The sequence below is a fragment of the Acipenser ruthenus genome, chromosome 13 (assembly GCF_902713425.1).
Source record: "Acipenser ruthenus chromosome 13, fAciRut3.2 maternal haplotype, whole genome shotgun sequence".
NCBI classification, from domain to species: Eukaryota; Metazoa; Chordata; class Actinopteri; order Acipenseriformes; family Acipenseridae; genus Acipenser; species Acipenser ruthenus.
Window position 1 is genome coordinate 30,358,482 of NC_081201.1, and position 27,178 is coordinate 30,385,659.

Consider the following 27,178-nt stretch of genomic DNA (forward strand, 5'->3'; position numbering starts at 1 on the left):
GGGAAGTGAAAGTCAAACAGAATGCTTGGTTATAGTGTCAAAAGTATATAAACCAAAGGAGGTTTGATGAGGCTGTATAAAGCACTGGAGAGACTGCATTGAGAATGCTGTGTTGAATGCTGGTCACCACATTACTAAAAGGACATTGTGGCCTTGGAGAGAGTCCAACAAATCCAGTGCTTAACACCTAGTATAAAAAAAGAATTGGGGGGACATCACTGACAATTGAAAAGGTCCCTAGCCAATAAGTGCAGCACTTAAACCAGAGGACACACTTGGCAATTAAGTTGATACAGACATTTCTTTACACATAGTAAGGGTATTAAATGGGTTAGCCATGATGTTGATGCTGAATCATCGGGACTAAGATTAAGTAGAAACAGGGCAAGCGATGATGGACCAAATGGCCTCTTGTTTGAAAATGTCATGTTTTTATGTATACAAACATAGCGTAATACTGGGTTTATAAAACAGCACCTACAACAGTACAAGGATATGGTATGGTGGTGCTGCTTATCAAAATTTAAGATCCATGTAAATGCCTACTGGTTAATTCTTAGCTTCGAAGATATCATTACAAAGCCATTTTACTTTCATGTACACATGTACAAATACCCACCCAGGCTTAATTCCATATTATAATTTATTTTAAAAAAAAATTGAAGTGATGTTATATTATGAAAACCAAAACACTTGATAACTAAATTCCAATTGTATTCAGGAACAATAGAGGTTCAGAGTTAATACACAAAGTAAATTACTGAACAGTCTTTATTGTGAGTTCAGAAATAATAGCAAGTAACAAAAACACAATTTGACATTATAAAACATACAATGCAGTGGTGCAGAAATAAATAAATACAGAGGTTCCAGCCCTCATCATTTTAACAAAAATACATAACATTAGAAAAAAAACCCTGTTTAAATTATTGCCCAGTAGACAATGTGTATGAAAATTACCTTCTTTGACATCATATTGTTTATTGTTGTACACTGTTTGAGCTTTTTAAAGGATTTAACTCCTGTATAAATAACTTGCTTAACTTAAAAATATATATTTAGATTCCCAATAACAAGATGAATTCACTGGTAGTTGTTTCACAATTCCTTTTTAAAAAAAAAAATATATATTATACAAAACATTTGGAAACTATGACAAATGTAACAGGAATAAAAAGCTACTGGTATTCATTTTTATTTCTATCATTATTTATATCTTTTCTTTAATATACAATTTATAATTTCCAAATAACAATTCTTTATTAATAACAAGCTTGAAATTACTGTAATAAATAAGAGCATTTTCATTGACACTAATCATAAAATGTAAAGCTAGTGAAATGGCAAGACCAGTCACAGTATATGTAACTAATTGTTACATGTGTTGGATCCAATGTACAGAGCTTGCTTTTTCTAATGTTTTCTAATCCATTTAAAAAAAAAATTTTAATCAATAAAAATGTTCATTTTTTAAAAAAATAATTGTTCATCAAATAAATAAAACATACAAATCTAAAATAGCTGGTTTGAATAAATCCTATATAATCATAAAAATATCTTCTTGGTAGCACACAGAGTGGAATATTGTAGTAAAACCTAATATGTGGAATACACCTGGCCCACCCTTATAAAAATATACCAGTAATGAGGCAGTATTCTGGACACAGAAATTTTGCAGAAGTACTAGGCGTCAGAATCATTTCTCAGGGTACATGAGTCCTTCACTAAAAGCCACTATCCCAGTGTTGGCAGCAATCCACTGGTTGTAGTTTGTAACCCGTGTGTAGACGCCCGGCCTGTAAGCCTTGGCACAGCCTTCTCCCCAGCTGACGATTCCAAACAGAAACATCTTTCCGTAGACATCACAGACCAAGGGGCCACCTGAATCACCCTGCATTGAATAAAAAAATAACTTAGATTCCTGGTTCGCATTCTTTTTCAAATCTAGGTCTAGTGCATGATATACAGGAAATACATAACATTTGTATTTATATTTAAAGGGGTTATTTATTAAAGCTTTCCATACCTCATTAATGTTAATATTATAAAGACTTAATTATACACATACATATACTCTTTATTATAAAGAACTAATCTAATTTTAAATAAGCAGTGCTTGTGAAGTCAGATTCCATCTGTTGAAGCACAAATCGAAGGCACTGTGCCGTTTTATTCAAAATCATCTGTACCAGCATTGACATATGTGTGAAAAAATACTGAAACTCCCAACACAACCCAGAACCCACCTTGCAAGAATCCACTTTCCATTCAGGGTGGCCAGCACAGAACATGTTGTCTGTTACTTCAGACCCATAGTACTGCATGCTTTTGCAGGTATTCTGAGGAATCAGTTGAACCGTCGCTTCTCTCAGATATTGGGAAAAGTACCACAAAGCTAAAAGAAAAAATAGAATTAATTTCCATCAGTTCAGACCATTGCTCATCTGTTAGTTGAAGAAGAAGTTACCATGTAATAAGTTGTGGGGTCTGCAATCCACATGGATATTTTTCAGTAGCCATAAAGCATTAGCATGCCAGTAAATGCATAATAACAAGCATCACATTTCAATTACTGCTTAGCTTAGATATTGAAATGTATTCACAATAATGAAAAATGATTTACATTGAGCCTCCTTTCCATATCCAGCAATCTCACAATAAGAGCCTTGGGGCAACATCTGGTTTGTTGGGGGAAGGCAGACAGTTTTCACAGAGCTGGACTCCACTGCACACTGTCCACTTAGTTTCACCAGTGCTGAATACAAAACAGAGGAAAACGTTAATGAAATGATTTTCACAAGAAAGGGTTTCCATGAGTTAATTTCTCTGATGTGTGTGTGCTCTGTTGTTAATCATGAATTGAGTAAAAGGACCCCCATCTCAGTTAGTAATGATGTTTCTGTGTTGATTTACTTGTCTTAGCACAACTTCCTATTTAACAGAATCGCACTGTACCTATGTCGTTGTTGAAACTTCCTTGGCTATTATCAAACTCATGGTGAAGAATAATATTTTCAACATCAAATTTCTGTTCTTTAAGAGAGTCAGTGGCATTGAGAGCATCCTTTCCCAAATAGACGGAGTATTGACCAGGTTTTGTATCAGGACTGCAAGAGAAACAAGATAGAAAAATATATATATATACAGTAGGTTTATTAAACTTAACAAGAATAACACAACAAATAACTACTGGTATCAGGTCTTACACTAACAAAATCCCCAACATACAAATGCTCATTTGCCTCAGAAGCTAGTTTACTGATTTGTATAATTTGAAGATGGCCAATATATGTGCTGTTGATCATGATATTATACCTTAGTATATACTTACTGCACTGTTAGCAAGTAGTGGCCACTTATGTGTCATCTGGTTGTTACACAAGACACAGATCTAAAGCAAGCGATAAAACCGAACCCAAAACTGTGGCTCAAATTACATTTGAAAGAAATACCATAAAACAAAATGTGATTAAAAGGGAACAAAAATGTGCGAATGCTCCAGAAGAAATATTGCCATAAACATCAAGTTTGTTTGTTTTATTATTTGGTTCTGTAAAGTCGCTGGAAGGATAGTGGTGATAGCTCAGAAAAAATATGTATATTCTGAGCATGTGACACAGTGATGTGTATCAATAAACAGTACTTACCCCTCTGGGAAACAGTGTGCTGCCGTCAGAACCCAGCAGGCACTAATCAGACTCCCACCACACCGGAACATCTCTCTGCTTCTTGATCTGTAGAAGATGGATGCTATCCAGGGGTGAGAATCGATTGTTGAAATTTCTCCTCCTACAATCTTATAGAGATTTTCATCCCTCAGGCCACAAGTGGGAGCTGCAGGGACACAAGAGATCTTGTATGAGGTTTTCAAATAGTCCAAAAAGCCATTTTCTATAATGGGTAAACATCACATTATCTATTCCATTTTATGGAATCTGCTCTCCCATTTCACCTAATCATACAAGTTTGCTCTTTGCATTCTGTACCACCCCTTATAAAAGTGATATCAGTTCAAATGCTTGGCCATGGTTTTGATCTTTGTTTCCTATTCCTGGCTATGCTTTGCTATACTTTCACTTTGCTTTGTTGCATGACAGAGCACTTAACACTTTTATAGGAGTCAGAGCGACAATCTATTTTTTCATCACTGCCTTTACTATTAGTTTACAACCCAACAATCCTGTTTTACACCATTATTACGTTGGCCAAAAAAGAGTAAATGGCTTATCAACCATACAAGTATTTCTATTGATAATTCTGTATTTTATACTAAGTCTCCTTTACTTACTTAGTTCTTGTGCACAAGCTGGAACGCTACAGAATTCCTTTTCAAATCTGTGCCCTTTTTTCACATAGCACCAGGGCTTCTTGCTGCTGTCAGGATTCCTGCAAACATAAATGAAAGATGTATGAACACGGTTTGAGGATGTAACATGTTTCCTTGAGTTTTATTACATTATTCATAGTACCCATTGTATTGGTAAATAGTTTTCTTGGAAAATCTGCTGCCAGAGGCGTTACTCAAATGGGAAGTAGGAGGGCTATTACTTACACTGTTGACATAAAAAATAAACATATCTGTGAGTCATAATTTCATCACTAAAGGACTGTGGGAAAGCATGACTATGGCTAATGTATGTATCAGCATTGACAATTTTACCACTGAATCTATTAAAAAGTTCAGCTGAACTAATGAAGAGTGGGGGAGTATATTCATCTACTCAGCAGACTGATGAAACACAATCACAAATCTGGAGGAATGAGTCATTTGCATGCATTTGATAATAGATAATGTCAAGATACTTCAAAACCAAAGGTGTACAATTGGTAGTCAACCACAATATCTCAAAGAAACACTTCAGCAACCTGTTTACTTTGTTTCGTCAATCTACTGACACGTCACAGAGTCAGTCCAGATTGATAATATTGGAGTTGAAGTAGCTGGACCACATCACACTTGTTAGAAACAGTAAATGTGAAATACTCCATATAATTACCTGCAGTTGTTGTGATCGCCAAGTCCTAATTGAACCAACATTGCCTGCTCAGAACTGTAATAGCCAAAGTCAAGCAGTGGATAGTCCCAGTCAAGACATTCATTTCCTGATTCAGTCTCAGACACTGTGCCCCTGTAGTCTGCTCCATTGCCATTATAGCAAGTGGCTCTTGAGTCTGTAATACAGAAATTAGATTGGACCTTAGCTAAAAAGCATAGAGCCACATCCAGATTAAGACAATAAAACAAATCTCGTTTTGATGGTCATGATAGCCAAAAATAAATCTGAATATTAAACAACAATGATACTCTAACACTTTGTACAAATGGACATACATGGATAAAATATTTGAGAAATGTGGAAACATAGTTAAAGACAACATACCGAATTCACAAGTTTTTCCTTTGTAGCCTCTGGGGCATTTGCAGCACCATTTTCTTTGGTGATACTTGACTTTAAAACACAATCCTCCATTCAAACACCCACACCCTTATGAAAAAAAATATATATTAAATACATATCTAATAGGTTTACACTAAAATATATAATTTTTTAACATGCTCCCTATAAAAGTTTACCAAGGTAAGTTTTCATTGTAATTTTGCATCATACTATGTTTTCCTTATGATTTCCATATGTGTTTTTTATCATGTTTCATCACACTTCAATATGGTTTATACAGCTTAAACAGGACTGCCATATTTTAACTATGCTTTAAATATGCACAGTACAAATGTACAGTTTAATATGTACAGTAAAAAAAATAAATAAACCTGAAAGAGCACTGCACCTGTCATTTGTAATATAACATGAACTAGGACTTGAATGATCAAGGTCTTGGTCTTAAAGATCAGTGTGACAATAACTGTAATATTCACTACTAAATTGCAGCTTCTGGTCTGAGTAAGATTCACTGCACAACATGTCTGATGGATTTCAGGTTGTGGAATAATACATTAGGGGCACATCTTAGACACCAAAGGAGTTGGCTTACCTTCTTCCACATATTCATAACTGTACAGTTCTGAGCTTGTTGGTCTTGGAGCCTGCAAACAAACAAAAAAAATATTCAAAACATTTAACATGTTTAAGAAGGATAAAAGAAGGTTCCTCTTAAAAAAAACACACTGTAGAAAACGATAAAGTGCCTTTGCTGAATAAGTCCTCTTGTAAAAGCGTTGTAACAATTACTTAACATGACTTGTAGTTGTTGCGATGACAGGAATATTTATATGAACAAGACAGTGTTTTTAGGAATGAGACTTTTATTTGTGGCTTGCAAAAAACAAATGAAAACCAATCTAGTGGCTTTTTTTTAGCAACAGCCTTATTTTATAAGGAACTTCTCAGTTTTGCTATGATTTTATAGGGCTGCACAAACTGTGGACTTTACTTACAGCTTCCAGACTGAAGATGTGTGGCAACACAGCCATTAATAAAAGCAGGAACTTCATTGTAATTCTGAGGTTGTTGTTCTCTTCCTTATTTGGAGTGTCTGTAAGTGAAAAGCACAAACATTGTACTAACCTGCAATAAAATTGAAGTGCTGTTAATTATGACACACATGGTTTTTATTATGGTTACAATATACAGTATAACAGTATATTGTTTTACTTCATACCTACATAACTGTTTTTCACTGTCTATAAACATCCTGTGAAGGTTGACAATATTCTGGCAACAGATGGCCTATATTTTTTTATTCTAGGAATATTTAAATTAAAGGGCCTGTCTCAGAAAGGAAGTCATGTCTGGCTTTGATTAAATTCCATGGAAAAACCAATCCTGCCAAAACTCAAAGCTGCATAACGCTTTCAATGTCAAATGGAATATTCATCTGAAAGAAAAGCTCTTTAATGTGTATGAGTGTTAGAGAAGGTTTGTCCCTATCTGCATTCACGTTCATCAATATTTCTATATGTGTAAGCTAGATGGCGAGTATTGTATCTTTATTGTAAAATAAACAGCGCTTTGCTGGCACTGGTGTGGCTAGTTTACCTAATCCATTCAAGATTTACACAACAGCCACCCAATTAGAGCTGAGGTTTAGATCAGGAAAATAAAACTGTTACTCATTACCACACACCACAATAATAAGGTTCCCACATCTCCAAGTTTTTATTATTACATATTCAGTAGGGGTGAGACTCATCCTGCCACATGCTTATGATACAGATCCAGATGGTGCAATCTGAAAAAGTTTACACACGTTTACCAAATATTGTATCACAGCAGCTAAATGTAATCCAAATAATCCAAATATCATATTTAAAATGTATACTAACTTGAAATGAAATACAATTCAAGTTCCCAAACCACATTCTTCTTTCCATAGGCACCCTTCAATTGTTACACATGTGTCAATTTCCTGTGTGTATTTTGCTCTATAATTATGTCTCAAAATTGTATACCATAAAAGCTTTACAGACAATGCTGTAGACAACGGCTTTGTAGTCCCACAAAGCCATGGTTATGTGAAAAGATCACTATAGTTTGTCAGGACCTGGTTTCCTGATTTTGCTAAATTACTGCCCAGCCTGTGTTGAAGTTTAATTTCATTTATATCTTTTAGGTTGACCTATTAGTCTATATATTTTTTCTTGAACGCCTACTTTTAAAAGATATATAGAAATCTATGGAATTTGTCAACAGTAGAAATTGATTTGCTTTTTTTTTTTAATATATGTTTGATTGGTTTAAAGTTAAGGTGTGATTATTGTTTAAAATATGTATTTATAAATACTATATGACCATATAATGTCAATGTCCCCATACTAAAAATATATATATTTTAAATGTATTTTTGAAAACATATTATTCATATAAAACTCAGTCTTTGGGAATGATAAAATATATGGAAAAATATATGTATTATGTATGTAACGTTATATAAAATATATCTAACATATTACAAAATTGGCCCGTTTTCATCATATGGAAAATATATTTACAATGTATTTGCTTAAACATATTTTAAATATATTTAAAATATAATTTAAGGTAACAATATATCAATTATATTGTCCATGTATTTTTTAGAAATGTATTATTCAATATATTTACTAAACATGTATTATATAATGTATTCACAATATATTACATAATGTAAAGTGCCTGGACACACACCATATTTTGCATGTGTTCCACCAAACAGATATGAAGCAAATAAATAAGAAAGGAATGGAATTCCGCAATTTCACTTAAAAATAACTACTATCTTTAAACATAACGGAACATTTTGTAAAAATTCAGTGTATATAAAACACTCAAGTACAAAAATGAAAAGCTTTCAACATATGCTAAAAGGCTGTTTTTTACAATTTCATTCTTTTTTCGTATTGGTGGGCATACAGTTTAAATATAAGGTGACTTAAAATATGAACACTCTATTGTGTCCTTGATTGTTATTGACCTCTCTTTTTTTTTTCTTCTAAATACTAGGCTTGGCACAGTTATTTTTTATGAGGTATCTGTAACACTTCGGTGTCTGCAGTAAAAATTGATTAACGACCATATTTGTTCCATCAAGAATAAACTTATTTTCCGAATTAAAATCACAGTGTCTGTGTTTTTATCTGCTGTACATGGATAAACTTATGAAGCCTTCTTGTTTTAAATTTAGTGCTGCCTGACCGTCGCAGTCTCCCATTATATGCAATATATAAATATATTGTTTGAAAACACTGCATACAATTTTAAATATATCAATGTGAATATATTTATTTACAACATATTTTACAATGTATTTTGAATATAATTTAGAAAAATAAAATGTATAAATGTGAATATGTTGATTTACAAAATGCATTTATAGTATATTATAAATATATTTAAGCAACATGTCATGTTTAAGAAAATATATTATAAACACATTTCAGGATTAAAAAAGATATAATTCCATATATTAAAAATATATTTATTTTCCGTATGGGTCACCAGCTTTCAGTGAATACAAATTAATCTCAAATCATTCAAATTATTTCAGGTGCTAAATTGATTATTACATTTCACTATATCTTCAACCATACCAACTAAGGTGAATACATGTTTGCATTAACATTTTGTAACATCTTTTAAATGTAATTTTCATTCCAACAGTTTCAGTATGAGCTTTACAATTCGTGCCATAAATAAGCACTAAATAGTACTGTAAAAAAATGAAGACCTGTATTTAAAAGAAACCATTGATTATCTTTAAAAGGTTCAACCTTTTTATTTTTCAACAATCTACAGTTGGTACACAAAATAATTGACCTGGGATATACAGTATACTACCTCAGAGCATACTGAATATGTTCAAGCATATCCACTGTAGCCTGAATTATCAGATAATCTACAACATGCATTTAACCTTGGTTATGAGTTTATCTGTGGCATCTGACTATTCCAAGTTATGGGTGTTGTCACTAAATGCTGAGCAAGCAACCACAGAGTAGGTAAGCAATGGGCTCGATGAGATTCATATACTGTCTGCACTTGTAGATCAGAATTAAAATATGAGGCTTTGAACTGCTTCGGCACCAAGCTCCACTGGTTCTATAATTGTGAATTTTGAGTTTTTAGCAGAGCAATTGGCCTAGATGATGGAAGTAAAGGGGTGACGGTTTGTTGACCCAAACAGCTTTGTAGATAAAATTCACACACAGCTTTCTTACAGTCATCAAATCTGTATCTGTATGAATGAATAGCTTGAATTTTGATTGATTTCAATATAGTCCCTAGAGCCACTAACAGAAAGGCTATATAGGTGATATTAACATTGAGAATATAATTTTTTTTTTTTTTAAAAACAACAAAAAACACACACATATATATATATATATATATATATATATATATATATATATATATATATATATATATATATAATGAGGACCCTGTCACCTGCACTTGCTCTTTGTTTTGTCTGAAAGGCTGTAAACTGTGTGTGCAGTCATGCAGTCACGGTATAAAACACAAGTAGCTATAATTTGTAATCTTCAGCTCTCATTTTCAGCAACAATTAATACATTTCAATATAAAAGTATCCTTACCAGTCACTGACAGCAGCCCTTGGTTCAGTGTTCAGTGGGCTGTAGGTGCTTCTTGATAGTTTGCAGTTATGCTAATTCTCTCTTTGCTTTGCTGTTCTGCTGTGGAAGCATTCCTTTTTATAAAGCTTTTCAGGGATCTGATTGGCTTGTGGGTGGGTTCTGTCTGGAGGAGGTATTGTATAAGTATGAGTATAATGAGATGGATTTAGACAGAAACCTGAAGATGTGAGTCATGGGGATTTTTAAGCCTATCTTACAGTTCCAAAAATGGTAATCACCTTCCTCCATCTGTAGACAACACACCTTGGCAGGGAAAAAGAAGACAGACTATACATGTACTTACACAACTTGACGCTGTAATTGCATTGTAGTTTGTGCAAAGCCTACATTGTGCAAAGGGTGTGTATCAAATGCTTCTAGGTACATATTTGCCTCTGTCACATGTACTTACCTATGGCAAATCATAGTAGTGCTAATGGCATTGTAAACAGCACAAAGATGGCAGACAGTATTGCTGCCAGCAGTCTACTGTTAGTGTCTTAATTATGAGATATTTTCTTGCTTGATAGACACTATGAGAGTTAGATTCCTGAAAGCTGAAAGATGGTCATGATAGAAACAAGGTGGTTCAACTACAGCTGAGGGCTAGCCATCTATCTGGAGCAACTTTAGCTATACAATCTAATTATAAAGCGTACTCCAGCACCCAAAGATAATGGCAATAATGTAAGTACAGCACTGTACTTTAGAAGTAAAGCCCAAGCTAACTGAAGTCATTGTACTTTATGGAGCATATTGTGGGTAAACTATGTTTAAGGAAAGAGATTTACCAAAATCTTTAAATTAAAAGAATTATTAAAGTGTCTTGTAAAAACATACTCATTATAACCAAAACATGAAGAAACTTGCGTCAGAAATGTACGGCTTACTACTACATGAAATAGTTCTGAGTGTATGTGTTCCTGTTACTGCTTGTTCTAGGACTTTCCATTTTAAGAAACTATTTGAATTGTCTTCCAGACATTTTTTTATTCCCAATCAGTCACAAAAAGGGCCATGTTTGTACAGTTTGCTTTAAAGTTAATTTAAAAGGATGAGCTGTAATATTTGTGTCGCGATACTGCCACAACTCATATGCAGTAACTGATAAATCAAATCAACTGGAATGTGAGCAATTGTGGTTTTGGCAAATTTGACAATTTGATCCCCTATGATTCTATTCCTTCTTTTAAATTACATTCTAATGAACAAAAATGTATTCACCACAAATGTTGTTTTTTTTTTAAATGCATGACCCACCGTCCAACTATTGAGACCCCAATACTTATGTTGTGGATAGATTCCATACAAATTCAAACTTTGTTATTTGCAATACTTATACAGTAGTACATTGCAAAATTGCTGGAGTGGACAATTTTTTGTTCTTCACACTCTTTATTTCACAAGCTAAGTAGGTCATTGTCATAATGGTAAACTATGTCAAATTCCTTTGGACCCTAGGTCAAGGTTGCAGAATACCAGACTGATTCTCTTTGGCAGACTCACCATCTACATTGATGTCATTTTTAATATTATAAACTGTCAAAGTAAAAATTAGGATGTATTCTTTTTCTGAGGGGATGCCACAGTTCTAGTGACAGGACTAAAGCAGACAATGTAATTGTTGATCATTAATTGTTATCAGTGTATAAACATTTAGATTACTAAAAAGCCACGGTCAATAATAATTGTTAAAATTAGATGGAAAATAAACTACTTTAAAGAATAAACCCCTTTAGATGTATTTCAATTTCCAGAACACTTGCACATAGGACAATTGTGTTCTGTTCTTGCAATATGTGTCAGCCCAGTTCACATTAATCAGCCCTTCTGTTTTGTTCTCATTTAATAAAAAGGTTATTTGGCTATTGGTCTGGCAGTGGTATTGTCCGGAGATGCACGATTCTAGTCATTTCATTTCATTTCATTTCCACTAATTTCCATATATAGAAAATACACCGTGGTTACAAATCCAACGCCCACTAAGCCTCTGGCCTTCCTTTTTTTAATACAGCCTACGTCAGCCCCGTGAATGTGGTTAGATGTTTAAATATCCTCTGACAATCATGTCTACAAGGTTCAGTTGTTTTGAAATGTTTAAGACTTAATGCAGTTTTCTTTGAGCCAATAAGCAACAACAGCAAACAAATGAACTACTTTAAAAATGTTTATTTTGTATCATAGCAATACAAGGGTTTTCAACATCTTGTTTGTATATAGAGTCAGATGTAGGCACAATGCATTGTAACTACATAATTACAAAGGACAAATGTAATGATGCTTAAAATAATTTATCATTAACAGATATTTTGCATGATTATGTTTGACCTCCACTGCAGTGACGAAGGTGATGTCATAAGTTTGGAGGATATCTGATTCACTCGTGTCGCTAATCTGTAAATCCCCAACTTTTCATTTAACAAAATGACTTGTTTGTGGTAAGAAAACAAAAACATATGACAATTTCCTCTGGGGATGCGAGCAAGATTGGAATAGGAGGAATGCGAAATTTCAAAGATTTATGGCAGTTTGTTTACTAATGTTTTCTGTACAAAGTTTCCAGAATTTCCTGGAGACCCACGAGTCACCTTTATAGATGCCCAGGGGTCCCTGAACCCCAGTTTGAGAACCACTGCTTTAATATATTGTGTAATTTAGTTTTTGCCTATAGTGTAAATAGGAATATCTGGAGCTGTTCACACACTGTAATAAAGTATTGGTGAAAGAACTGTCATCTTTAGTTTTCTAAGATAAAACACTAGAAAATCAGAATATATTTTAAAGATACTGAGAAAACTGGGAAACAGCAACTGTTACTAATATAATTTACGTTTTTACAAAATTAATTATTTGAAACCTCTTGCATAGCTGTTTGATGGATTTATACATTATTTAAAAATTTAAACTACCGTCCATTAATGTGCAACAGAAACTAAATGACCCACCCTTCTGTGACTGAACTTGCTGTCATGAGGATAATTTCATAAGCACAAACAATAAATCACTTAATCCGGAAACTTAATATGACTAAGCGACCAAAAACACCGTGTAACAATTTTTTATTTTTTTTGTTCCTGGGTAGTAAGTGTTATTTCCTAATTGCTTATGCCTCAAAAGTATAGAAAATGGCTATTATTCCCAACAAACTTTGCTTTTGTGACCAGGACAGTGATATTTTGAAATTTACCTATTTTCCAGAACATTCCAGATAGATTCAGTGCTGAGTAAACTTGGAGTAACTTCTAGAACTTTCTAGAACTTTCCAGTAATATAAATAGTAGTATAAATACAGGGGCCTTAAGCCCACCAGTTCAGTTTAGTTCCAGCTGCCTAAGTGGATACATATCTGCATTTTTCTGAGATGGCATCAAGGTCATAAGAGACTTCAAAATGGTGGCATTCCTGATGGGTCTCCAAGGCGGTTTTACCAAGTTTCCCTGCTATCTTTGCCTTTGGGACAGCAGGGACACCAAGGCGCACTACCACAGGCGGGACTGGCCACAGCGGACCGAGTTCTCTGTGGGGAGGAACAACGTCAAGTGGGAGCCACTGGTGGACCCCCGGAAGGTGCTGATGCCACCACTGCACATCAAATTGGGCCTTATGAAACGATTTGTCAGAGCTCTAGATAAGGAGTCGGCAGCCTTCAAGTACCTTCAAGACTTCTTCCCTAAGCTGTCTGAGGCAAAGGTCAAAGCCAGTGTCTTCGTCGGACCACAGATAAAGAAGATCCTGGAGTGCAATGAATTCCCCAAGAAGTTCACTAGTAAGGAGAAAGCGGCTTGGAACAGCTTTGTCGCAGTGGTTCGGGGCTTCCTGGGCAATCACAAGGCCGAAAACTATGTGGAGCTGGATGAGACTCTGGTGAAGAACTACGGCACAATGGGCTGTAGGATGTCCCTCAAAGTCCATATCCTTGATGCTCATCTTGATAAATTAAAGGAGAACATGGGAGCGTACTCGGAGGAGCAAGGCAAGCGCTTCCACCAGGATATACTGGACTTTGAACGCCGCTACCAAGGACAGTATAACGAGAACATGATGGGAGACTACATTTGGGGGCTGATTCGTGAAAGTGATTTACAGTATAATCGTAAATCTCGAAAAACTACTCACTTCTAAATCTTTTGTAGTCATTTTTGTATTACTTTAGTATAAATACATGTTAATTTGGATTCACATGTTGTTTTTTTCTGACTTTATGTGAACGAAAAGACACAAATTCGCCCGTTTTCTCATTGGAAATAGGTAAATTTCAAAATCACTGTCCTGGTCACAAAAGCAAAGCCATTTTCTATACTTTTGAGGCATAAGCAATTAGGAAATAACACTTACTACCCAGGAACAAAAATTGTGTTACATAGTGTAATACTATGCATAGACATCATTATAAATAAATATTAATTATTCTTGTTAGCTCTACCCCAAAGGAATATTACAGCCATCAAAAGTTGCTTAAAAATCTCATTATGCAACAAAGGTGTTGAATCCCAATTTACAAGTATAGTAGCAGGTTTACTTTGTTTCCCAATAGGAACCAAAACAACTTAAAGAAAATCTGAAATCTGAAGTACATTGGGCAAACTGTTTAAAAAGGTTTTCGCTCTGTGTTTTAGAGACATCTTGGTTTCACAAAAAAATATAACCCATAACACTCCAGTGATATGTGATGGCACTGGACATTTTGGACTCTGAGCTAACCTTTGTACTTATAAACTTCAATCCTCAAAGCAAGCTAAATATTTCCTAGCCATGCATGAGCCTAACTGACATACTGTGGAACATAATATTTTACATACCAGTGCACAATTTCAGATGTGTGTCTAGCAGTCAGTCAGTTTTGTTTTGATTCTTCCCATGTGATTTTTTTTTTTTTTTTATTGAAGTAAAGACGTACACAAGTGTTGCTGCAGAAGTTGTAATATTTTGCAATGGAATGGACTTCCACATATTACAGTTCTCTCTTAATGTTGGAATTGTAGTTCCTGCCATCCCCAAGTACCCTTCACAATGTTGAAAGGGACATGCAACCATTTCCTATCCACACTGTCAAGGACACCAAAGGAAACAGTCACAAAGATACTGTAAGTGACGAGAGATGAACTGAGTCATAGCATTATTTATTTCTTAGCGATGCCCTTATCCAGGACGACTTACAATTGTTACAAGATATCACATTATTTTTACATACAATTATTCATTTATACAATTGGGTTTTTATTGGAGCAATCTAGGTAAAGTACCTTGCTCAAGGGTACAGCAGCAGTGTCCCCCACCTCAGATCGAACCCACAACCCTCCGGTCAAGAGTCCAGAGCCCTAACCACTAAGCCACACAGCAGCCCATTAAGATACACGATAGACAATGTACCATTTTCCCCAAATATCATGCAGGTCCTCGTCTCTTTTCCACCCTTGGTACCCTGTGCTAAGGGCAGCACAGGTTGAAAATGGTTGGGCAGTGGAATATAAAGACCCTGCGGTGTAAGAATTGTATTGGATAATAATCATGCAAGGAATCAAAAATACCTGAGAATAGGTTACTATAAGATCAAGCATGCAATCTAAAAGAAGTTATCATAAGTTCACGCATCTGGTGTCATTCTGTGAAGACAATACCTCCAAGCTGACACATAGAAGACAGAAAGATGCGTGTAGAAAATTGCATTACTAACATGTTTATGCCTGCCATAAGCTCACTCCCAAATATTGATGACAAAAAGGAAACCATTGTTGGGTCCAAAGTGCAGAGGTGTATGTACAATATATACTGTGTATATATATATATATATATATATATATATATATATATATATATATATATATATATATGCCTTCAGAGTGCTGTGAGATAACAAAAGAAAAGGGTGTCTGCAACTGATATTAGAAGAAAAATGTTTGTGCATAAGACACTTGGCTGTATTGAATCTAAAAATGTTTTTTTTTTTTTACTAAAGGACTGGGCTTTGCATTAGCACACATTAGTACACAACAAGGCAGTAAAAAGCTTAATAAAATGACAATTTTTATTGCTGTTCTCCATAATATTATTTTTATTACTTTTGTTTTAACAATATATTAGGCATTGGAAAAACAGTCAGTGGTTGTCAAAAATGAGACGTTAAGAAAAAAGCAAGTGACAAAAGATATGTGGAGAAGAATTCTTTATAATACTATTAAAAAGAGTTTATACAAGACTATATAACAGTTATACTAACATTATTTACATGCTAAAATAAAACAGACACCCCACAACCACTAAAAAGGAGCTGGTGCTGACACAAATAGAAAAACGATAAAACAAGTGTTGCCAAAGCAAACAATTCTTCAAAGCTCTTCCAAATGCACCCACTATGAGTATAAAAACCATTTGGGTGGAAAACTGTAAAAATAAAACTGAACCTTGGAATGTCTCATGTCTAGAAAATCACATGGAGTTTTTTTTTTTTTTTAGGTCACTATGAAAATCTCTTGTTTTGTACACAGTTCAACAAGACTTAATTCAATAATGTATTAATTTACAACAATAAAATCTGATGTTACTAAATGTTTTAGGGTAGACTATTGATACAGTCCAAATTTTATTGCTTATATAAGCCATGTTCTGATTGTATCTGCCCATGGCAACAAAATAATACAAGACAACTGAGATTCAGTTATCACAGTCTCTAATACCATGGTTGTCCATTGACTAGCTATATATTTGCCTATAGTGGGGATCCTTAAAGTCCACATTTTAGTTTGGGTGGCTGCCGGGCCTGCAGTGTCTCCTATTTCACTGCAGTCTGTTTTCACAGTTTGCTTACTAAATTATTTAATTTGACCAGCTTAGCTGTCAGTGGACCTTGAAACAATGAATCATAAAACTGTGCATCTACAGTGCAATTATTTGTTTTTAATGTTTCTTTTCTTTTCTTTTTGTTGAATGAAAGTGCTTAGCATCGCTATTTCAAAAGCTGCCTGATTTCTTGCCCTGATCACTTGGGCCTAACCCTGACACAGCACAACGTTATCTGTATTTCTTGATTCATCTTATTGGATACCCTATGGATACCAGTTAACTGTGACAGTAAATGGTCAAACTGTCTAAACCTTTCCTTGTTTTTATCAAAACGTCATGTGGTACAATGTACTTTGAGTGTTTTTAGTGTTTTCAAGCAAACCAACGTGTTTTATTTTCTTTTTTTGGACTGTTAAGACTTTCATCCACCAAAACCACAAAATAAATAAATAAATAAATAAATAAATAAATAAATAAATAAACACATCTATTGTAAAATATGTAGCAATACCATAAGAAAATTCAATGGGAAGTGCATTTTAGTATAACTGCTAAAAGAAATAAATATTGAGCAAAGGCAAACAAAAGGATTATGTAAGAAATCAAACTGTAGCAGAGATAATCTGTTATTTTATATCAGGCTACGATCCCTGAAACTGTTTATTAAGAGTCCTCCACCTTTCCTGCAGAATGAAACAGGGTGGGTTAATACAGTGCCTCAGGATTAACAACAACCCTATGTTAAACTGTTTGCTCAGCAGTTTTAGCCTTAATATTCGACAACCTAAAGATAGATATGTCACTGAAAAATGTACTACAAAAACCCTGGTCTTTAATAACAGTTCTATAGTGACACCTTGTGGATATGAGAGTATAATACACACCTGTCCAAATTTAACAAATAGTTATTTTATGAAAACCCAGTTGTGTCATGGCTGTGTGGTCCAGTGGTTAAAGAAAAGCGCTTGTAACCAGGTGGTCCCCGGTTCAAATCCCACCTCAGCCACTGACTCATTGTGTGACCCTGAGCAAGTCACTTAACCTCCTTGTGCTCCGTCTTTCGGGTGAAACGTAATTGTATGTGACTCTGCAGCTGATGCATAGTTCACACACCCTAGTCTCTGTAAGTTGCCTTGGATAAAGGTGTCTGCTAAATAAACTAATAATATGTACTGTACAGACAAGATTATATTGTATTATAGCACATTTGAACACATACATGTTTGCAATGACATATCCCTGTTTTATACCTGCATGTGAGACTAGGTAGCAAATGGAAGTGCATGATAGGTTAAAAAAATCAAAAAAAAACACATGAACCCCTTTAACAGCGGTGGAAGTAAAACAACAACAACAACAAAAAAGCACATTTCTCAATTTCCAGGCCTGACATGCATTTTTGTCAATAATGTGGTGAAATTAAGCATTCCGGAGATTTTCTGAAACCAAATGCATTTTTTTTTTAAACTCCCCCCTGGATCACCACTGCTGGCAGCATGCCCAAACCACAGATGACAATCAGCTGCTGTGCCCTAAACATCCTACTACAGACCCCACAATTCCTTCACTATTTTATGATGTACACTTCAAAGTCATCTAGAGATGTATGCCACTTGAATTGTCTGTAGTACAGTGCTACTGTATTTCTGCCTGCCAGAGAAATGCAATATTACAGATGGACAGTTGGTCCTCAATAGAATAGAAAGTGTAGATATCATCTTCATTGATATGTTCTGCAAAATGTCATAGATCCCCCATTACTGATAGTGCTAATTGGGGTCTGTTAACATATTCTTGTAGTGCAGTAGATTCTTAAAGTGGTTGTAGTGTTAATAATTTGCATAATTAGACCTTTTTTAATTGTTCTCAGCCCTTAAAAAGTTGCAGAGTTCAAGTTACTTCATCAAACTTAAATTAAAATGGTTTATTCAGTCTTTTCAAAAGGGTCATCGCGAGAGTGTCTTGAGGCACACTGATAGGTTTATTCAATCTTTCAAGAACCGCCGTCATATCATTGACTAGTTTTGTATTCTGATTTCCACGAGTGCACCTCATCGCTACAAAATGGCATATAAACAAACGGCAAAACGCTCCACTGTTTCTCTAGCTACAAAAAGTTGGAAATTGTTGGAACCCTTGAAAAAAAAAACCTGAATCAGACACAAGTCGCCAAACAATTTGTGTTTCCTGTTCTGGTGAGTTGCTTCACCATTCTGTTAAATAATGTTGTGCATGTCTTGAATATTGCTCCTGTACATGTATTAATAATTAACCTAGAGCTGCTGCTGCATTTAACGTGTGTAGGGGTGCTGTTCATTTATTTTGACAGTTAGTTTATTAACATTGGTTTATCTGTTACTTTATTATTGTTCTTATAGTTTATTAACACAGGGGTTCCCAAATTGTGGTCCCGGGTGGGCCGCAGGAGCAATGACATTCGATGTATTTTTTTTTTTCTATTTCTGTAACTGTAGAAAAATAACGTGTAGCAAGGCGGTATTGGCCGACTGTCAATCAAAGCAGAAATTCACAAATCAGAGCTAACAGATTGCCTACCGGGATGTAGAGAGAGAACTCTGAGAATAGGGCAGTGTTAAGGTCGTGTGATCTCTCTGCTGGCAGATGTAAAAAGTGTGCTCAGTTTTAATAAAATTACAATATGCCGAATCTGCTACCAAAGTATGCGTTTTACAAAGTATAAAGAACAAAAAAGGCAGTTACGGGAGTTTGAATGCATTTGTACCGTTTTGTGGTGCTGGAATGTTTTTTTTCTTTTGCAGAAACATTTTCATACTAGCGTATTTTACTTGATAACATTCATTTAAAAATTCAATTGATGCCTATGATGAATATGTTTTTGTGACTAATTAGCTATTAACATTTAAAACATTGAGTACTTTGATGTATGTTTCAATATTATCTAAATAAAGTTATTAATAAAACTGATAAATCTTTTTACATACCGGTAATTGATTTATTAAAATGTTTGGACTATACTGCTGTTTTTATAGATTTCTGGCTTGTTCACAGTCGTCTTAAAATAACGCTAGAATATGTTTTGTGGATGATGATAATAATAATAATAATAATAATAATAATAATAATAATAATAATAATAATAATAAAACCTTTTTTTGACTGATTCAGATTTTGCTGCATATGGATTTATTTTCTTTTGGTTAACTGGCGCAGCTGCGCTCCAATTTTATTTTATTTTATTTTTTCTGGGGGGGGGGGGATGTTGCAAGCCAACTGAATGTGATTTTGCAAGTTGTATTTGGTTGAACAGAGTAGTGGCGAAAAAAGTCACTTATGCAATGCTCTCGTTTCCTTCTGTATTGTGCGCATTCGTCTTTTTTGTGCATGATAGTTCAGCGTGAGAGGTAACGGCTGGACGTTTGTTACACAGTGTTCAGAAATTAAGATTCAAGAGTTATGTTTTTGTGCACATTGTACTGTTTTTACTCAAATGTATTCCTGTTCAGGTATGTATTAATGGGAGTAATAAGAGACATGCACTTCTTTCTTGTTTGACCAAGAAAAATTGTATTTGTAAAATTTCCAATTATACAAAGGTACCAATTTTAAAGATTTGATACAAATGTCTGTTAGATTTTCCAATTCACTGCCATGATTATTTGCTCAGGTACCCAAATTGAATGAAGTTAAGATTCAGATTACACCTGAAATTAGAATGTATACCAAATAAGTGAACTTTAACTGCTGGTTTCACAAACCCAGTGATGCCAATACTTGAGGGTGAAAAAAACAGCACCTGCCAAGCAAAATTAGGTAAATGTTTTTTTTTTTCCTGCCACTTTTCAGCTTTTTTTTTACATCTCACTTTCATCTCTGTCAGGAGTCATAGTGTTAACTGTTTTATGAGAATGCATTGATTTTCATTGATGTGTGCAAGCGACTTGACTTCCTGGGGAAAATTATATAAAGGGGAATGGGGCATTGTAGCATTACAATTCAGAACTAAGATTGGTTCAAACAGCAATAATGTAATCTTCATGTTTGCATTAACATTTTGTAACAACTTTTAAATGTAATTTTCATTCCGACAGTTTCAGTATGAGCTTTACAATTCGTGCCATAAATAAGCACTAAATAATACTGTAAAAAAATGAAGACCTGTATTTAAAAGAAACCATTGATTATCTTTAAAAGGTTCAACCTTTTTATTTTTCAACAATCTACAGTTGGTACACAAAATAATTGACCTGGGATATGCAAAAGACCTGGATCAAGGAAGTCTGTGTACATCTTTTGTTGGAACATTACAGTACTTGGTCAGTATTTCTTGAAAATGTGTGCGTAGGGCTGGTTAGGGTTTGCTTGGATTTTGTTGGATGTCCTTTGGTGTTGCTGCTAATATCTGATTATCAACATTAATTTGTGTGCGTCAAAAACCAGAAGGATGTTAAATGTTGTTGTTTTTTCTAGGCACCTGAGCTGTTTGAGAATAAGCCATATACTGTAACAGTAGATTACTGGAGTTTGGGGACAATGGTATTTGAATGCAGCTGTGGTTTTCGTCCATTTTTACACAATATTTAACCTGTGCAATGGTAAGAAATGTATTAAATTTAAACTAAATGATAGTACTTCTCATGACTAAATAAATAAATTAATAAATGTCATTCCCTAACAAGTTAGTGGAGCAGTTAAAAATGTTGTATTTTATTGTATGAAGATTGAATTTGATAACCTTTCTTATTCTGGTTTTAAAGATTGCATTTGGGATTGCTTAGAGCCAGAGCGTCTCCTTCATTCCACATTAATAAATAGATATGTGCCAGTCTTATTTATGCTGTTCTTTGATCTCTGTAAGATGCTAATTGTGTTTTGAAGCACACAGATTTTTATTGTGGTGTTTGTGCATTGTGATTTGTTTTTTTTATAACCCCTTCTAAACAAGGCCTTGGTCTCAGTGGGCAAATCTCTTGGTTAAATAAACAATTAAAAAAGACATAATGCAAAAAATTGTTGTTGTATGTCTGAGAATCTGAATTTGTTGCCTGTTAGTTTGCAATGGAATCAGACATATCTTGACAATAAGATGTTTGTATACAAAATATCAGTAAAAGGTACACCAAAATATTTTATGTATCTTGCACATTAAAATAATTGGACATTTGCCAATACCTGTTTTGTGTGTGTGTATTTGAGGAGGTATTAATATGAAAAACAGTGTGCATGCTTTGAATTGAAAAACCAAAGCTATCCATCCCAGTAACCAGGCACAATTCTGCCTTTCGAAACTCTACCCAATCATATTAACACTATTTTGCAGGAACAATAAAATCCGACACAAAGGCCCAAAGGATATCATGGCTGTTGAAAAGATGAATGGTGAAGTCAAGTTTTCCACCCACCTGCCGTACCCTAATAGACTTAGCAGGTTAGATTCATTATATTTTGAACCTTCATCATCATATGACGAATAAGAGAAGTGCTCTCTGTCATATACCAAGAACCTAAACTCCTAAAACTTTGCAGTAACTTTAATATAACTTCAGTGATTTAAATACATAACGGAATTAAATACCTGGCTAACATTTGCCTATGTGAAGAGATACTGAAAATTGTACTTGTTTATCCTTTGTCCTTCAGAAATGTTTAAAGCCTTACCATTTTAATTAAATGTAAGTTCATGAAATGTTCATTTTAAAACAATAACACCAGAAGCTTCTTTAAAAGAATGTCTTCCTTTTCTGCATTCCTGAAAGTGTTTATTTTACAGAACAATGGTGGAGCCCCTTGAAAACTGGCTACAAGTGATGCTGAAATGGGATCCTGTACGTAGAGGAGGGGGTATAGACCCGATTACAAAGCAGCCTCTATGCTTTTCATTTTTAGATCAGATATTAAGCATGAACGTTAGCATATACTGATATCATACATATATTTGTTGTCTACGCAAAATAATCACATTTTAGATGACAACAATTATCTATGCATTAAAACAACTTCATACTGTATGTGCAGATTTTAATTTCATATTTTAACAAACCAGACAAACATAACAAAATGTAGAAAAGCATTACAAAAAAGTGTATTGGTAAGATGTTTCTGTTTTAACACTCTAAGCAGATTATGTTTTGTCAGGGGATTGTCTTTATAATGGAAATACACTCTTTTTTCAACTCCAGGTAGTGCATATCTTGAACATGGCTTCTGCAAAAGTCCACTCTTTCCAACTGACGCCTGACAAAGGTCTCCACTCGCTTCAGCAACGCATTGTAGCAGAAACTGACATGAAACCCCTTAACCAGGAGCTACTGTTGGAGACGGAAGTAACCCTTGACCCTAGAAAAACCTGCTAGCCAGTGTGTGCTTGATGGAGTGGTAAGGGCATAATTACATTTCAATGTTTACAGGTTATGACGTAACCGAAGGAAAGTATTGGTCTGTATAATACCAGAAAGTCAATTGTATTTTCATTAGAAAAATGTAAAAAGCAATTGAAACATGGCAAATGTATCACACAAAATATCGCAAAATTATTATTATTATTATCAATGTTATCAATATTAGTATTTATCTTTTGACAGATGGAGTTCTGTGTATCTATACCTAGATCTAGATATATTTGTGTACAGTAAACTCCACAGTATTTTGTTGTTAAGGTCTTGCTTACATGATTCATTTTTCTTCCAGAGAGGCTGGGACAGCTACATAGTGTATTTGTTTGACAAAAGCGTGACTGAGTACGTAGGACCTTTTGCTGGCAGAAAATTGCCAGACAATGTGAATTTCATTGGTAAGTTAAATCCCAGTTTTCACACCCATGCTAAAATGAAATTATGTATCTATTTGCAGAAATGTGGTTCAGAATTCTCACAAATGAAACTATAAAACAATTTTTTTAAATATATAGTTTTTTTGCCCAAACTCTTTTGTATGAAGTCTCTTGTAAATATTGTATGATAACCATTGGTTGCATTCTTTCATTTTAGTGCGGGAATCAAAAACGCAGTATAATACTGCATTAAGGAAAGTGTGGGGGGAAGCAGAGTTATGTCTGTGGACTCAAAGAAGATTACAGCAGACTCTTTCAAGGACAAAGAGCAGCAATGTAGGTGATGTGTGCTTGTTTCCATTTTATAGCTCAGTCCAACATTAGAAAGTATAGCTTTGATGCATGATGTGAATGTATGTTATATCAAGAGGCTTGGTGGTCCAGTGGTTAAAAAAAATCCCAGCTCGGCCACTAACTCACTGTTTGTGACCTGAGCTCTGTCCTTCGGATGAGATGTAAAACAGAGGTCCTATTGTAAGTGACTGCAGGAGCAGTTGTTGATGGATAGTTCACCCCCTAGTCTCTGTAAATCGCTTTGGGTAACAGGGTCTGCTAAATGACTAATGAATAACATGTATGTATTCCTTCATAAACATTTACATTTTCGTTTGTTGTTGTAGGTTAGGCCTTCTTCGGTACAATACTAACCTTACAAGATGTAAGAATGTGATGTTTTCCCTCTCCCAGCAATTAAAATATAAGATGGATTTCTTTAAGAGCAGCATTCAGTATGACTTGGAGATATACAATGATCAGATGCACTATGGAATATGTAAGTGAAATGCAGGGTGCAGCTGGTGGGAGTCTTTTTTTCAAAACAGTTGTGGACCCTCAAAAAATGTAAACATTGTAATCGCAGTAAAATAAAATCAAATGATCCTGAGTTTATTATGTTGACAAATAAACCACATTTTATAAACCATTCAGGGAGCAGATGAAATAATTACTTATTTTTGTTATTATACTTTAAACCAGATGCAGTATCATAACTCAAAGTTCTATTAAATGGATTGCAACTTGATTGTTTTTTTTTTATTGTCCTGCAACAGCTTCTGAGAAGATGTTAAAGACTTGGCAAGAGAATGAAGAGAAAGCTGCTGCTTATGCACAGGTATTAATACATTAATATATTGAGTTATGATGGGATGTAACATCTTTCAGTGCTGTTGTGTAAAACGAGATCAAATTTGCACATATGTAATTCAACAGTGCTCCAAGTAAACCATTTATTTTTGGAATGGTTGCCTATTAATGCACTATACTTACAGTAAATAACATACATACCTATTTAAGTCCACATACTACAGGGTATGTGTTAACCCTTAATAGGTGTGATTAATCTCATGTTAATCTTTCCCCCTGGATTTGTCTGCTTTTATGCAGCTTTGTAACGTATATTTTTAAATAATTAATGCGTAAATATGCGTCAATTAGAAAGTAACCGAGATCATTCTCATTTAAGGGTTTTCCAATAAAAAAAAAAATCAGAGTAAAATTGTTGAGACATTGTTATACTGAAACAATAAATAAAACTGGAAGCAGAGTCTAATGAAACTTGCTGTAGCCGCTGTACGGTACTTTCTATTTTAACAAATTACAGTAAGTAAATAATGTACATGAAATATAAGTAAGCTTGCTACTGTTAGATTTATTTTGAATTTTTTGCCAAATCGACGATTAATATCGACGTTTATTTTAAAAAGAATTTACCTCTTTATTTCGATCTTTATTTTTCAATTCAAGCAGAGAATTTTAATGAGTTTAATGAGATTTACCGATTTGATATTGAAAAGTAGCAAGCCTAAATATACGTCTAGTGCCAGACCATTATTCATTATTAGTGCTTCAAAAACAGAATAACAAAGTGCCATTCCCCATCATTCATCCAGAGTTTCATTGTTTTCTTATTGTATGTTTTTTCTCCTAACGGTTGCAGAAATCAGCCATTTGGATGAAGAAATAATGTCTCTGCACTCTGAGATAGTTGAACTGTGAAGAAGTCCATACGCAAGGCGCCAGGAAGATGTTATGGAGAAGCTGTGAGGCAACATTTATTTATTCTAGTCCTTTGTGATTCCTATTGGAGATTATCCCACTAAATATCATGAGAAAGTCTGTTAAAGTAGCTAGTTGGAGCATACTTTCTATTTGGATAAAGTTTATGAGTAATTTAAAAATCACTGAATGCATATTCTTGTCTACATATTGTGTACCTTTTTAACTATATCTAAAGAACCACTTTGGTATGAACATTCCTTAATTGGGTTAATGAAGAGTATCATTTCATTTTGTATGGGCATTTTTGTTCTACATTCACATTTAAGTTTAAAACTTTTTTTTAAAAGACAGATGTTAAGTCATTTTTTTAAATCCCCACAGAGAAGTGGAAGCAATTGAATTATACAAGCAACTAAAAGCAAAATGTAAAGGTATGTATGTGATCTAGGTAGTTTGTAGTATAGCCATTGATATTAAGATACCCCAAACGGTTTACCACTTTGATAGATTTTCATTTATATCTTTGTAACGTTTTTTGTTTTTGTAGCAGATCCACAGCATGCTTACAGTGACAGTTCAGAGATGCTGAAAGTTATTGTGAAGACAGTCCAGAGTCTAGACCGAGTTCTAAAGGACCTGTATGCACATTTAAGGTAAAATGACTTTTCACAATAATACAAGTAGAGCACAAAATGTTTTCTCTAATGCATACCTGATGCCTCTGGCAAAATATACAAATACTACGACCAAAAATATTGGACCATATTCTGAAGCTTGTGCTTTTTTCTGAGTGATATAAAAAACAAAAGCAATGGTATAACCAAGAGGATGGAGCAGGTAACTGTAGTTCAGGGTGTTCTTTAGAGTTTAAATAATACAAATGCTGAACTTGCTTCATCATAGTGCCCTTGACATATCCATAAAATGGCTGAAAGTTAATGCATTTTGTGGTTTTTAAGGATCAAGACTGGAGTTGGACAGAATAAGAAGTTGTCACTAAAAAAAACGACAAATGTCTACAGTCATCTATTAAACTGAATGATAGTTTATTTTATGGCATTCTCTACTATAAACACTATCGAAAGGAATTTTCTTTTGAAAACAGAAGTGTTCAGCCATCACTTACTGAAGTCTGGTTTTATTGTTTCAATAATAGTATCCACACCACTTAAATGCACTGAAATATATAAGTTTGTCACCCACAGAGCAGATTCCATTTGGTGCTTACTTTTGTCTTATTTCTTAATTGCTTGCATCTGTTCTAATCTATCCATCCAGCTGCATCCATAACATTTTAATCATCCACAGTAAACAATATATGCAGCACCTTACTTCAATAAGGATCATTTATAGTTTGCCTTTGGGATCATTTATTAACTACTACAGAAGGCCAAGACACACAGTTTTGGTTTTTTGTACATTGCTGTACATTTTTTTTTAATATCCTCCAATAAGTGCATTTCTTTGCTAATCAGTAAATTGGTAGGAAGCCCCAGTAAGTTTGGTTGGACATAATTGTAATT

At 34.3% G+C, this 27,178-nt stretch overlaps 1 protein-coding gene and 1 pseudogene across 2 annotated transcripts; one reads left to right on the forward strand and one right to left on the reverse strand.

Annotated features, from left to right (window-relative positions):
* Positions 1-753: 753 nt before the first annotated feature.
* On the reverse strand, positions 754-10,181 carry LOC117417693 (tissue-type plasminogen activator-like). 2 transcript variants are annotated; one of them, XM_034029885.3, is made up of 11 exons: positions 10,031-10,181; positions 6,395-6,492; positions 5,992-6,043; positions 5,382-5,486; positions 4,998-5,172; positions 4,289-4,386; positions 3,648-3,834; positions 2,956-3,107; positions 2,624-2,755; positions 2,247-2,395; positions 754-1,891 (listed from the first exon to the last, which is right to left on the reverse strand). In XM_034029885.3, exons 2-11 carry the CDS (start codon positions 6,449-6,451, stop codon positions 1,697-1,699), a joined length of 1,302 nt encoding a protein of 433 aa, XP_033885776.3. In that variant the 5' UTR covers positions 6,452-6,492; positions 10,031-10,181; the 3' UTR covers positions 754-1,696. The 2 variants fall into 2 exon arrangements, with proteins under 2 accessions (XP_033885776.3, XP_058841062.1); XM_058985079.1 differs by lacking the exon at positions 5,382-5,486.
* Positions 10,182-15,093: 4,912 nt separating this feature from the next.
* On the forward strand, positions 15,094-26,312 carry LOC117417868 (inhibitor of nuclear factor kappa-B kinase subunit alpha-like; annotated as a pseudogene).
* The last annotated feature ends 866 nt before the right edge of the window (positions 26,313-27,178 follow it).

Bases quoted from the DNA above. Each gene is read 5' to 3' on its own strand.
- LOC117417693 (XM_034029885.3), bottom strand. From the start codon at position 6,451: ATGAAGTTCCTGCTTTTATTAATGGCTGTGTTGCCACACATCTTCAGT. The intron at 5,487-5,991 runs GTAAGCCAACTC...TTTTTTCATAAG, and splicing joins TTATGAATATGTGGAAGAAG to GGTGTGGGTGTTTGAATGGA. The intron at 3,108-3,647 runs GTAAGTACTGTT...TTTCTCTTGCAG, and splicing joins GCACACTGTTTCCCAGAGGG to TCCTGATACAAAACCTGGTC.